The sequence below is a fragment of the Aptenodytes forsteri genome, unplaced genomic scaffold (assembly GCF_000699145.1).
Source record: "Aptenodytes forsteri isolate BGI_AS27 unplaced genomic scaffold, ASM69914v1 Scaffold486, whole genome shotgun sequence".
Lineage (NCBI taxonomy): Eukaryota > Metazoa > Chordata > Aves > Sphenisciformes > Spheniscidae > Aptenodytes > Aptenodytes forsteri.
This window is the reverse complement of record NW_008795717.1, coordinates 127,355-141,942: the sequence shown is the minus strand read 5'-3', so window position 1 is coordinate 141,942 and position 14,588 is coordinate 127,355. Positions and strand designations below refer to the sequence as shown.

The following is a 14,588-nucleotide window of genomic DNA, read 5'->3' as shown; positions in this document are numbered from 1 at the left end:
AATCAATCACTTTTGATTTGACAGGATTAAAACGGAGAATACAGCTCCTCTTTAGGGAATCTGTTTGTGTGATTAATCTCTCATTGTTAAACAAACAAACCAACCCAAACACATAAAAACCTTCCATTATGATGTTTTTCTTGTTTGACTTTTCTGGCTCGAGCTTCCTATCACCAGCTATTGTTAAAATTCTCTCTAGTAGGTTAAGAAAGCCGTTGGTATCTTACATTATTATTTCCCAAAGAAAGCACAGGTAAGAACCAAGTTATTTCCCAGTGTTCTTTATGATAAACTAAACAGAGTTGTGTAACTCTCACAGAAAGCCTCTCTCCTGGCCATCATTTTTTTTTTTTGACCTTTTTCTATATCCACTGTGACATTTGAAACTTTTTAAAAAGGGAGTGTTAGAAAAATATGCAGCTTTCCATTTTAGACATGTCAATCCCATATACAGAGACAAAAGTATCCTCTGTATTCGTATTCCTTTTTTTTCCCCCTCCACCTTCATACTTGTCTATGTCAGGAAATCTAGACAGAAACAAGTTGAGACACATACATTCTTTCAATCCAGAATCTCAGCTGGATACACAGACAAGGAAACACGTTCAAAACTGCTGTTTATGTAGCAGAATATCAAGAATTTACCAAAATCCGTTATTTATCAAAATTAGCATTCTTCAGGAATGTTCTCTCTGCATATATTTCCTCCTTCCTTTGGGTTTTTGTTTTGGTTGGGGGCTTAGGGTGGGGCAAGGGCCCTCTTTTCTTTTTTTGTGTAACCTCTGATAGTCGAGCAAATGGAGCTGAAATGGGATCTGGCTTCCTTCCCTCTCACATTTCTCACTATAGCTGTCCTGGCAGCTCACAGGTGTTTCCATGCAGTAACTGCAGTTGATGATAGCACAACTAAGCTTTTCAGTGATGCTGGCATGTTGTCAAGTTTTCCTGAGAAACTCAAACAAGAGAAGAGAAAGTGCACCTTTTAGCACTTCATAAGTCAGCTAAATCAGTTTGGAATTTCCCAAGACACAGGTACTTCTGTAACCTGACGGTGTGCTGTGTAGTGCAAATAATCTCTGTAATGCTGCTTCTTGAAGAAACTTGTAATAGCTGTTTAGTGAAAAGTGTTCTGCAACTAAATATATCAATTCTGCTATAATAACATGCCTTCCAAATATGAGAATTAAAATCTAATTATAGAATTTTTAATTAAATGAAGAAGGCACATAAATATATTTGGATTTTTATAACACCAAATACAGCGTTTCAAATAATAAATTTTATTGAAAAATTAAAGCAGACCGGATAAAGACCTAATCATATAAGCTAGGAGCTGTCTGGAGGGCTAAGAAAAAGGGAATGGTACCTTATAGAGTTGCTGATAAACTTCTAACAGAGTAGCACAGAATTTGGAAGGAGTCTGTCACAGAGCAGTCTATTCCATTTAAGCATATTTGTTGCCTAGATGCACCTGGCAAGGTTTCATAATTCAGACCCTTTAGGAGCAAGCTGGATTCGAAACACAGTTTTCTAAGAAATATGGAGAACAATAGTTCTCGAAACGTCTGATGGCAAGTTACAGGATCAGACATCATACATACATGGCACACTTCATTATACAATAGCTCTATACAGAAATCAAACTTAACGGGGAGTGAGACCTCCATTAAGAGATATGGAAAACTACAGTCTTAAAATAGACTACAAAAATAAATGCTGAAAAAGGTTATTACATTGGAGGGTACCTTGAATATTGAAAGGAGAAAAACTGAAACAACAGCCTGGGTAATTAGAGGTTGTACAATTTCATAGTATTCCTACCACAAAATGACTAATGTCCCATGTGAGATGAAGACTTCATTCCTCCTCACTATGGAGCCATCCTGAAGTGACAGTTTGTAAAAAGAAAATTAGTTTCTTTTGGCCCAGTGACAACACTAAGATGTTTTTGGTATGGCACTAAGAGGAGTTGAATACTGCTGAAGAACAGAAGTACTCCCACATCCACAACGAACAATACTAGAAATCCTGCCCCTCTGGAAAGGCACTATTTGAACCAGGGAGGATGAAAAACCTACGTATTATTTCTAGTTTAAATTATTGCCTATTAAATGGAAGTTGTTATTTGAAATGTCCCAGTGGATTTGGGTTAATCTGGGAGGAATATGTGTTGCTATAAGAGTATGGCTATAACATGACATACCCTGTTGTGTCACAAGCATCTTACTTCATTAACAAAGTTGAAGGAAAAGCAAACAAACAGACAGAATACATGAAAATTACAAATCATAGAGATTTGGAGGTTTGTCAACACTACTTGGGACAGAGAAATGGAAGGATACAGACATTAAAATAGTCTGTAGAAATAAAATGGAATTTGAAGAAAAATTCACACTAAATTCTAAGGAGAAACTTGGGAAACAGCAATAGTGAAAGATACCTTAGGGAACTGGGAAAAGCCAGGTGATAGAAAATTTGCAATTGACAATGATTATAAAAATGCTGGTGCAATTTTGAATTGAACATACAAAGACTTTATATCACAGCAGAATAGAGAATTTCCTCTCTCCAGACACGGCTTTTGTGTGGCTAGGTTTGGAGTATTTTCTTCACCCTGAGCATGCTTTTTTCAGAAAAATGCTGACAAATAGGAGGGAGTTCCAGAGAACGATTTCTTTTCATGGACTGGAGAACTTCGATGAAAGAATAAACAAATACGCACATATTGTCAGATTAAATGAAAACAAGTATGTGTCTAAATAAATTTAAAACCAGTCTATAAATATTGAAGAATATAATCAGCAAGAATCAAAAGGAGCATTCATAATTTTTCCAGAGCATTGGAAAAGGAGGAAGACTGTAAGGAAACATCTGTCTGGTTTTACACGATGGAAAAGAGCTCTTCTCTGCTTCTTCTAAAGCCTTATCTTAAAATTTCAGGGCTGACAATTATCTGCAGTGTGGCTGAACTAGCTGTGAATACACAGTGACAAAGCTCAAGGCTTTGCTGGGAGGCAAACAAGACTTGCAAGCCACACTAGAGATGAAGGATAAGAAAACAGCTAGAAGACTCTGTTAGGGGCAGACAAGTGAATTTTTTGGATGTACAATTTTGCAAAAGAATAAATGTAAAAATAGAGAAGACAGAAGATAGAAAACTGTGCAGAGTGCCTGTATACGTGAGGTTTTTCCTTTCTCCCTTGTACTGACCAACAGCAATACAGAAAATACTTTTCTATACCAAAGGATACCTAGTGATAGATAAAAATGCTGTGACATTATTCTTTGGCCATATGTAAAGCCCTGATCTCTGTCCAGCAACAAACACTTTTTAAATCAACCAACTGACTGTATGAGCATTTCCAGTATGGATTTAAGCACTACCCCCATAAATTACAGGCAAAATAAGATAGTAAAAAAAAAAGTGTTTGTATCTACAAAATTAAGCCTACACTTTGGCTTTATTCCAAATGCGAACTACCATCAACTGCCATAATAGATGAAGAAGTGCAGCATTCACTAATAACATCTACAAAACAGTTTCCTTCAAATTCAGCCATCCATTGGGTGAATTTTGGGTTTTAAATATCCACATGCATTTCATCACTTCTAGTCACATAGATAAGAAGGCGAAGGATATTCACACTGCTTAATTCAATTGACCCTCACCCCTCAAAATGTGAATTATAGTAACTAATTCAAATGCTACTCCCCACCCACTGACTAGACTGAGGCTATAAATTTAGGGACCAGAGATAGGTAAGGAAAATCATATATTGTGAATACCTGTAAAATAATCTATTCCATTATAAGAAAAAAAGTCATTACACATCATTGAAACAACTGCAATAACCTGGTATGATTCTGATATAGTGTTCAAAAGGCAAAGTGAGTGGGGAAGCTGAGTAATTTTTTCTGAAACTTAATCATAAATTTCTGAAGTTTCAAGAAGTTATTTTTAATACATACATTATGCTAGGCACTTAATTTCAATTTAATCAATAATTACAAAATTCAATTAACATTAATTCTTTGGACTGTAAATACTCTCAGGAACTAACTTTATCTTGTACAGTATAATAGCAATTATGTATATATGCTCAAAAAAGAAAGCAGAAAAATGTGTTTTCTAATCAAAAGTACAGGAGGATTAAGGAGAAGCAGGACTGAATCATTCCACCTGAAATATGACCTGAGGGACTACTCTCCCTACTCTCAGGAAAAATGCTAAGATGTCTTCCAGTATCAGATTCAATTATTACCAGTTTTAAAATCATGTCTTAAAGATGACATCTCAATAGCATAATGTCATGATCACATCATTTCATTATCAGTTCAGAAATGAGAGGAGAGCATGCTGGACGAACACCACACACGGAAGAAATTAAAACCATTTCCTATATCAATGCAAGTTTTCCTAAAGGCTTGCTATTACACATTTCATGTTGACATAATGAATTTTCCATTTTGAATTGGTTCTCTCATTGACCCAAAAGACATAAAATATGGGCCCAAAGCTTATGCTTCTTGATACATTTTTGTTATGACACATACTGGCAAAATAATTTTCTTCCCTTAAAAACATTTGTTTGAATGAATGATCTAATAAACCCTATCATAAGAACAAACCTTATCATTGCCACTTTGTAATAAAAACTGGGATTCAATCTCTCCACTGTGATTTAAGTTTAGTCTTGTAAGTTAATCCAACTTAAATGAGTAAAAAGTGACTAAATACCGTCCTCTATAAATTCTTTTTAAGCATGGGAATAATTCGACAGTCAGAACACTTAATTCTGTTATAACCTACCAAAGTCTTGCATACCTATTATGTTTAAAAACAAGGCATTTTTTTCTTCAGTATAAGTTATTAATGATTTTTATATCAATGTGTTTTTATTATATAGTCTAAAGACACTTCAACAACTCAGGTAATTTTTAAAATGGCTCACTGTAACATCAAAACTAATAAAACAAATCATCACCACCTGTCTTAAATGATTAGTTTGAGTAACAGCAATGAAGCCATGTAAGGAAAATACTAGGTGTTTATGTGCAGAGTTCTCATTTGTTTATTTCTTGTCCCAAATGCTGCTTGAGAATCCGTGGCTAATTTTTGGCACTGACTGCAATGCTTCCTCTGGCACTACCGCCTAGGCTTGACCCTGCATAAAGGTAACAAATCAGGAAAACTGAAGCAAAAATTCAGCCCTCCTTTTATACAGTGCTGGGAATAAAACCTTCAAAACCATTAAGTTAGTTTGCAAGTAAGAGACCAATTCAGCCAACACTTTTCACTTTTACATTGCTTTAGCACAGTGAATCATCTGCAAATTCAGTTTCACTAGCTAGCACACTGTGGTCATCTTATACTGTTCCCATTTTCTGATACACAGACCCTTAGGTTTCTAGTATAAATCTAAAAACATCAGAGGTAACGTACAGGAGCATTTTCTTTACATGTTTGTTTAGTTACATAAATGTTATACAATATATTAAAAAATATTTTTAGATTCCTAATGGTAAAAAAGTTAAACTGCAGCCATGGTTGACAGAACACATTTGTACATAAAAAGCATTGTAGGCATGTTATAATGAACTCAAATCAACTCTAAGTTGAAAGTCTAAGCAACTGAAAACTTGTATGAGTACTTAAGAGAAATCTAAATATGTTAAATTATGGAAATAAACACTTCAGGCACTCAATCTTAATTCTGCCCTTTAGTGAACATAAGCAAACCAAAAAAAGTATGTGATTTTAAAAGTTCATATTAATCTAATTTGGAACCATAAATACCAAAATAATTCAACAGCAATCACACGGTCATTTCATATTACAACTCATGGCCATGAGGTTAAGTTTCCTCTTTTTTTTTTTTCCTTACCTTAGCTCCTTATAAGTGGAACATAACCAGATTTCCTGTGCAACATTTACTGGTGCAGGTTACCTCCATCTCTGTGCCTGTTTAGCTTTTTTTGACAATGTGGTGTCAAGCAAAGCAATAGCAGCTTTGCACAGAATTTTTTCCCCCTACTATCTGCCTCACACTCTAACCTATAATGCAGTAGTTACCAATGCAGTAGCCTGCAAGGGAGAATTAAGGGCTCTCTCTTATCCCACTTTTCCTTGTGCAGGACACAACAAAAGCCACACAAGTTTTTGCTTAGCAATGTTGTACTGCAGTGCTTGCGAAAATTATGCCAAAAAGCCATTAGCGTTTCATTTTGTAAGGGGACTGGAAATCCATTATACTATGCCACATTTTAGTTTGAAAATTGTTTTGGGTCAGAACCCAAGGTCAGAGTAATTCTCTTGCACTATATTCCCTATTGCTTTTTCTGCTTCGACGTTGTGCATCACTTGACCTGTCCAGAGATACTGCAAAGTAAAGTTACAGAGGAAACTTCAAAAAAATATCACCCCCCCTCCCCCAGACTCATGCATTTCTACACCAAAGGGCAGATTTTTCTTATTCCAGGACTATCTCACCTCTGGAGTGACATCTCGTGGTGCAAACCCTGTTCCTCCAGTTGTTAAAATCAAATTAAGTTCTTTTTCATCACACCAATCTATCAGCGTCTCCTGAAAGAGAACATGAATCCTGTCAGACCTAACAAGTAACGTGGGATACAGTTATCTCAGAAAACACCTGAAGACTTGAAATGTCTTAAAAACAGACACACACAATAAATACATGGAATTGTAAAATCACTCATGGCTTTTTATATAAAGATTTTAAACCACTATTTATAACCAACATATGACATAATAATTTAAAAACCCATCATAATATTTTTGGAAATGGAAACTGAAATTCTGCTCTCCATCTCTTGAATGGAAAACAAGAATTGACAGTTATTCATTTATATCACTATTTATTTTGATTTTGAGATACAAATATAATGCTCTGACACATGTTCATAGAACATGTGCATTTAATTGAGATTATATGGTTGATTCTTTTTACAGTAACTTTGGTTTCTGTGCTCCACTTTTTAACAGCCTGAAAAAAGCAAGAACCACATATTTGTAAGCTTATCTACTAAAAGATGCAATGATACACCTGATGCAACAACACAAAACATTATCTATAATCATCTTTTCTACATTCCCTACAACATCTCAGTAGGACTGTGTATACCAATTCCAAGGCTGGACTAAGAAAGCTTAATAAATCTGTCATGTAAATTCAATGATTCACAATACTGGAGAACTCGTGATACTAGAGCAGTGTTTAATTTGATTTGCATTCATTTTTTAAATGGCATTTTAAACTAGTTTTCAAATGGTGATAAAAATATGACATAAGCAGAAAATTTATTTAGTCTCAATTGATTATATCACTTATCCTTCATACTCTACTGTGGGCTAGCACAGCAGCAGAATGTCTGCTTGGAGCTCAAAATTAGCTGTGGTACATGAAGCACAGTCATGTATTACACAGTAAAGTATCCACCTGCAGAAATCAGTCAGATCAATTACTTAGACAGCTATCGTTATTCTAGCAAAGAAACCTCATTCTTTGAAAAAGTTTAGGGCACATTTATCTTTCTGGAGTATTATACTGGGGAGGAATGAACTGTTTTGATGACTGGTGGCTAGAAGCTTATTATTTATCATAAAATCAAATCGGAGCAATATACTGATTAAAAAAGCTTAAAATATTGTTGATGGTCATAGAACTGTCCAGAACATTTTAAAAAGTACTACCAATTTAGATTAATCCTCAGGTGTATGTTCTGCAGGCTTAGCACTGCTATGTAACTTCCAATTAAGAGAAAGCTCATATACAGCCTCTTCCAAATTGCAGATAGAATAAACTTGTATCTGCCTGCAAGCCCCATCGTGCAAACGTATCCAAGGGTTACTTGAAGAAGTGGCAAAGCCAGAGGTTCTGTCTTTATTTCTCCTTTCTTTACTCATTCCTTCCACTTCCCCGTTTGCATTATCTCTTCTCTTTATCAAAACCACATTCATCTTCTTATGGCACTCTACTTAGGTGGGCTGTAACTTGCCAGAAGTTTCTGGTTATATGAACATTTCAAATAAGCTTGAGAAAAGAACACACATAGTGTCTCAGACCCATACATAAATGAACTATTTAAATGAATTACGGTAGTAAAAAGTGTTTTAAGCCTTAAAATTGTATGTTTCAATAACATAGATATGCACCTGAAAAATTATTTTAAAGAGGTGGCATCTTCTCTGTTTTATCATCTAGAAACATTTATGTCTCGACTTTGAACAGCTACAAATTTCAGAGAATACCTGAGAGAAGTTCAGCGTAAAAATGGTGTTTGGCAAAGTTAGAGCTTAATATTGTATATATTTTAAAAATTATCATCAAGAAAAATTTGTCAGTATAAAACAGGAGGGAGAGATTTTGTGGGGTTTTTTTAATGAAGCATTTATCTTCAGATAAAATAAAACCTGCCAAACTCCAACTGGCTTTATAGAGAAAATAAATCCCCTTCCTCTGTTCTGATTTTGCTACAGTTCAATAATACTCCAGTTAACAGGGAAAAAAAAGTCATCTGATAGCCTACAAAAAGCTAAAGAAATCAGTATACACCCTAACTCTTCAAATAAACTGAGCAACAATTAAATGCCTATTACTGCTATTCCATCAGTGTACTTAGGCAGACATATAATTCTCTATCAAGTTCTAGTTATAGTAAAGAAACGTAAGATTTCAGTAAGACAACCTTTGACTATGAGACAGTAAGTTTGGGTTTCATTGTATTTTAGAAGTGTAAATTGTACCACTTAGATCTTTTAAAACTATGGAAAAATACCTAAGACTGATATTCAGCTTATTTACTTTCTCTCGATCCCACAAAACTCTATCCCACAAAACATTCTCATTGACATTTTAAGTATCTAAAAAAGGAAGCACCACCCCCATCAATTGAGGACAAAAGGCTACTCATATTCACTTTGCTGCTGCCAGCAGTCCAGCTAGATTCTCCACTGGCTTTGCATGGAACTGAATTTGCTGTGTCTTCAAATGAGAATTCCCCTAGGCCAGGGACCTGATATTTGGCTTTACTGATGCTATACAAACAAAATTATTATATAACATTTCAATCAGAGAAAATTTCATTAAATAATTTTTGTGCATCTTTCTCCTTTTCTATTGTTTCATTGATGATAAGCTTTCAAGATAAATGAGACTAAGTCAACAGGTTATGTAAATCACTGTCACTCCATTCAAGTCAATGGAATTATGCTGAGTGATACAAAATACAGTATCTGGCTCTGAAAACAGTACTGTAAAATTACTACCAAATTTTAAAAAGCCAGAACAAAACTACAGACCTCCAGAAAAAAAACAACCAATAGCTTAATATTTTTAACCATTAATATCCTAAAATAGGCTTTATCAGTTATTTTCTAGTGTCAAGGTAGACAAGGAGAAATGAAGTCATTACAGTCAGTTCCTCTAGACACATTTTTATTTCAAAAGCACACAACTGTGATTCTAACCTGTTCAGATTTCATTGAAGTCCTAGAATAATTATATTAATTATGTTTTTCAGCTGCACAGAAATAAAATGTCAGCCCAGTTGCCTCCTTAAGCTTTGGACTGGATCTGGTGCCCTGTCCTCTCTACCTATTTCTTTGTATTTTCTCTTTAAATACACTTAAATTCCTCTCATTTAAGTAAGTAAGAAATCCTTGGGTCTAACATACAATTTATTTCTATCTATCTCTTGCTCCAAAGAGCTTTTGTTTCAATCAGCCCCCTCTCTCTCCCAACTTGGAACTACTTGTTGGGACTTCCTATGCACTGCCCAATCTTGAAATTATTTCAGTTACAACACTGCTCATCAAAAACTTTGCTTATGATCTGTTTGAATTTTCTCATGACTAGTGTTGATTTCACCAATGCAGAAAAATCTTGCCTCATTCTTTCTCTGAGTTCTTAGTCTTTCACATGTAAATTTATTGATTTTAAGGCCAATAAAGATCATTTACTCATGGAAAGAATGCCTACAGTGTGTGGCACAGTGCAGAGACCCTATGTTTACCACAGATACATGCTTACAAATTCATACAGGCACCATCACATTAAGACACACTAAGTCCAAAAGCTGTACAGATGTATTCTTGTGGCACCACACCTAAGCTGACATTTCAGTCAGTGAATGGCTATAACACTTACAGACATATTTCCTTCTGTGGAGGTAACTTAAGCATCTCAATGTCCAAGATGCGAAAGTGCCATTAGTCTAGGTTGCAATGGGCAAGTCACAGAATTTTGGTCAGTTCCTCCTGTATTTAAAACAAATTCTAGGACTCAAGCATCTCTTCACTAAACCACCCAGCCTTGATCTGAAGGATTCAAGAGAGAGAAGATATATCATAATTTAATTTGGTAGGGTTTTCCAGCAGCTATTCATGTTTATCACTATTTGTTGTGTTTCTAGTAACTGTTTCTTACTAACCATTTCTGTGGGATAATGCCCCCGCCATGATACGTAAGAAACCTGTTCACAGAATGCACAATGGTCATGGCTAGCAAAGCGTGGTATTTTGTAACTCCATTAATGTACCATCCCCTAACCTCTGCAAGTAAGTGAACAGGAGAAACAAATAGGAATTCCTTTCTGGAGTTAAAGGAACAGTTCCCTGATCGTTGGAGATAACTGAGGTTTGTGGGTTTCTTATCTTAGTAAATTTTTGCAGTCTCTTGCAATAAAGCCGTATTACAATCATGGGCACTCTACGTTTCTCTCCTTGATTGCTACTTCACTTAAATAATGGAGTAGAGCAGTTCTACATGTGTAATTAATTACTTCCTTTTCAGAGAGACAGAGGCATCCATTCATTGACACAGTATTATAAAATACGCTGTTAGCCAGGAATTTAAACTTGAGAAAGGTTGCAAGACTCCTCCAGTCCTCTTACTGCTACTGTACACTGCTCTTCCCCATAGGTACTGAGACTATGAGTAATGCCCTTAACTGGAGCAGAAGTACTACAAAGCACACAAAAATGGTCACCATGGATCAGAACAAATGCCTACACAGAAGAGCTGAGGTCTTGAGGACTGTTCCTTTCCTATGATGCTACAGTCGTATGGTATTTATTGTCTTTCTTTTTGTCCTATTTTTGCCATCACTTTGCTATGAGAGTGTGATAACAGTCCCACGTGTTTATGCTTTCGAAATGATTAGAAAAATCAATCAACCTGCAAATCAATATTATGGTGCTTATTCCTGGGATTAACATGTACACCTTTTTTCTTATCAATGTCATTTACTTCATAATACAAGGATTGTAAAAATAATTCTCAATACATATGCATACTTTTCATACACCTTAACCACTGGAATATGACATGTACACTGTTACCATTTAAAACATTCATTAGGAAAGAATAGGAAAATGCTAAAAAGAATACAAACAGGCAGGTTTTCATAAAGAATCCATACAGAATTCTTCCATTATATATTCAGTACTGAAACTGGTTACGTAATTTTATAGTTAACAAAGATGTTTGGTATTTTGGCACATTAAGTTTTTCTAGCACAGTGCGAACTTGAAGTTATTTCGCCTTATATGCACCACCAATCACATATGAAGGACCATTTAAAATGTTAAAATTTAATTGAAATTGCTGAATAAATATCAGTGTTAAATATGAAATTTAATTATGAAACAATATACATTTATTTACATTGGACTTTGAAACAGAAATAAGTTAGTGTAAGCTGTTTTATAGACATGCATACTATCCAGAAGTTCTCAAAACAACTTTACGTGACTGAAAAGACCGTTGCGGCTTCTGGGAAAAACTACTCATAGTGCTTAGAAATGCAAAAGTCTCTGTTCTCCAGCACAGATCATCTTAAAACTACAAGCTTGGTAAAATTATATAACTTCTATATTTGCAAATAAATCCTGTTTACTCTAGGACAGTATGTTTCAAAATGCAAGGAAAAAACATATAACAATATGTTCTTAAAGCTATAATGATAACTTTCCTTAGCAATCTAAGTCAAATAAGAAGAATTGTTGTATAAAAAGCCACATTAAATATCAATTTAATTTTCTTTCACACTTTGTGTTTTCATGCTAAAAGAGCTAAAAGGGTGTCTGAGATAATTTTCATTTATGATTATCTAACATCATCATAATAAAGAAATTATAGTGAATTAGAATATGGAAAAACATATCAAAGAAGAGAAAGTCTGCATAGTTGCAGATTTGCTAAGAAAACTGGATGTCATTTTGACCACTGAGTTTCAGGAATACAGGAATTGGCACATTAAGATCTCATACCAACTTTTACTTAGTCATGTGGCTTGAAGTACTCCAGACCGCAGCTCACTAAAGATTATCCCTGATATTACGGCATGAGAAAGCATACTTAACTGCATGACTTAGAAATTCACGTCACAGCACACAAATACAAAGCAGGAAAAAAGAAAAAGAAAAGGTAAAAGTAACCCAATTGTTCCTCATTGTTGTATTATTTAGGAGTTTTAATCTTCTCTATTCAGTTGACCATGGCTTGTCTATTAATTTAAAAGGGAAAATCAAGTACTAAGGACCATGCGAGAACATGAATACCCATAAAGCAAAGGCACTGAAGGAAAGATAAAGAGCTGAGTTTAACTTTCAGTTTGAAAAAGAAAAAAAAGCCTTAGAAATGTTAATATATTCTTGGAATGAATGTCATTTTTTTTGCCCTGTTTCTTGTGAAGGTTTTATTTCTTATGCTCACAATCTTTCTCTCATTGCTTGAAAGCTTTGCTGAAATGTAGAGGCATGAAGATATTCTTATGTGTGGAACAACAACTTTGCAAGTAATCAATCTCAAAATCATTTAAGAATATCAGAAAATGAAATACTAAAACACTATGAAAATACACTCAACATTTTCTGTTACCTCCACCCCTTTTTTTCTTCCCCCACCAACAAAAGACAGAAAGTAAGAGAAATGTTAGGATTATGTTGAGTGTAATCACTGTAGTCAAGAGACTTGGATGAAACACAAGTACGTATCTCAATGTGTCTAAATAGACCTTTTCATCTTTTGAGAGTTTACTGAACATAGTTAGTAGTCTTTTGAAGATTCTACAGATATATTCGCAGTTTTCAGCATCACAGTCATTTTGCCTTGTTTTTCTAAACACAGTTTTCTAAATACTAAACTAATGTATTAAAAGAAGTCGTAAAAATGCAACTATTTTACTGAAATGCAAAACTAAAGGAAGAAAGTAAGAAAAATTTACTCTCTAAATGGCTTACTTTTAAATGGAAATTTAATTATAGGCATTTTCCATTTGAAATATATTGCAGCTATCAAATATTTCAAGGTTCAACATACCTATGCAGCCTGTAACGTAACCTTTTTTTAAAAAAGTACTTCACGTCTTCTAAAAGCTAGTATTCATGATAATTATCCCTAAAACAGGGAAAAAAAAAGTAGGCACTGAAATGCAACGCTCAACAGAGTTCATCTGTGCAAAGGAGTAGGGAAAGTCAAGCAGAGAGATGTACAAACACTGAAGTGTTTGCTGGTCAAATCACCAGGACTGGGAGTGCAGTTTCAGTACACCAAAGTAGTCTGCTTTTTAAGGGCTCAGACTGGCAAAAAAATTTCTAACTATTACGCTGGAAAAAGGTAAAGACAGTATAGGCCACGTACAAGATTGACTCCACAAAATAAAAGTGCCGTTTTAAATGTTTTGTGCTAATTTCCTCTCAGAAAGACAAAGGAAGGATTCTTAATTCAAGCTAACTACCTTGACATATTAGTCTTACTTTAAACAAGAAAAATTGTGATTTTATTGTATGATTTAACAAATGGAATTAAAATCTACAAGGAGGTCTAGATCAGATGCAAACCATGAGTCTATATGTGCAGCAAGGCACAAGACCTGTTTTCTTCTGTATGAAAATCTGTTCCCATCTACTGTTGGTACCACTGGTACCCTCCTAGAGTACATGCTAAGGTCTTGAAATCACGGCTACTCACTGGAAAGGATCGGTCACTCCAGCATAACAGTTTTCCTCAGATGCCTGGAGGAAGGGATGAAACTTAGAGCTGTCAGAAGAGTCAGAATTAGGTATTTTCCAAACATGTCTGTTTCTTGAAACAATTTTCCTGTCCACTCTGAATCTGGCAGATATAAACATGTGTGTGGGCTGTGTGGGCATATATGCACACCTACACATCTTTACATAATAAAAATGTACTAGCAAAAGCACCAAAGTTCAATGTGTCTCATTCCTGTCATGTGTAAAAGACCTCTGTCTAAAATGAAATGTTTACTTACTAAAATAAATATTACAGTAGTTATAAAAACTCTGTTTTTCTTAAGAATTTACTTGAAACAAATTAAAAATTAAATAAAAGAAAAAAATAATGCCTCCTTGCCAATATTAGTTTTCCCAGTGAGAATCTTGACATCTAATACATATTCCTCCGATTACTCCTACAACACCACAAGCTAAAATAGCAATTGGAATGAAAAGAAAAAAAAAGCATAAAACCAATTAAATTAATCCAATACTGCTCACTAATAATAGATAAACAGAAATTTTCTCTCTTTTTTTTTTTTTTTTTAATTAA

The 14,588-nt window shown here is 34.6% G+C and overlaps 1 protein-coding gene across 1 annotated transcript in view; it reads right to left on the bottom strand.

Moving 5' to 3' along the window:
• The window catches only part of GPHN (gephyrin), a gene marked incomplete at its 5' end in the record, with an annotated part of 204,284 nt that overhangs the window by 135,115 nt on the left and 54,581 nt on the right, over positions 1-14,588 (bottom strand). Inside the window, one exon of the mRNA XM_009283545.1 lies at positions 6,491-6,583. Coding sequence (XP_009281820.1) covers positions 6,491-6,583 — 93 coding nt within the window. The remainder of the gene's footprint in view (positions 1-6,490; positions 6,584-14,588) is intronic.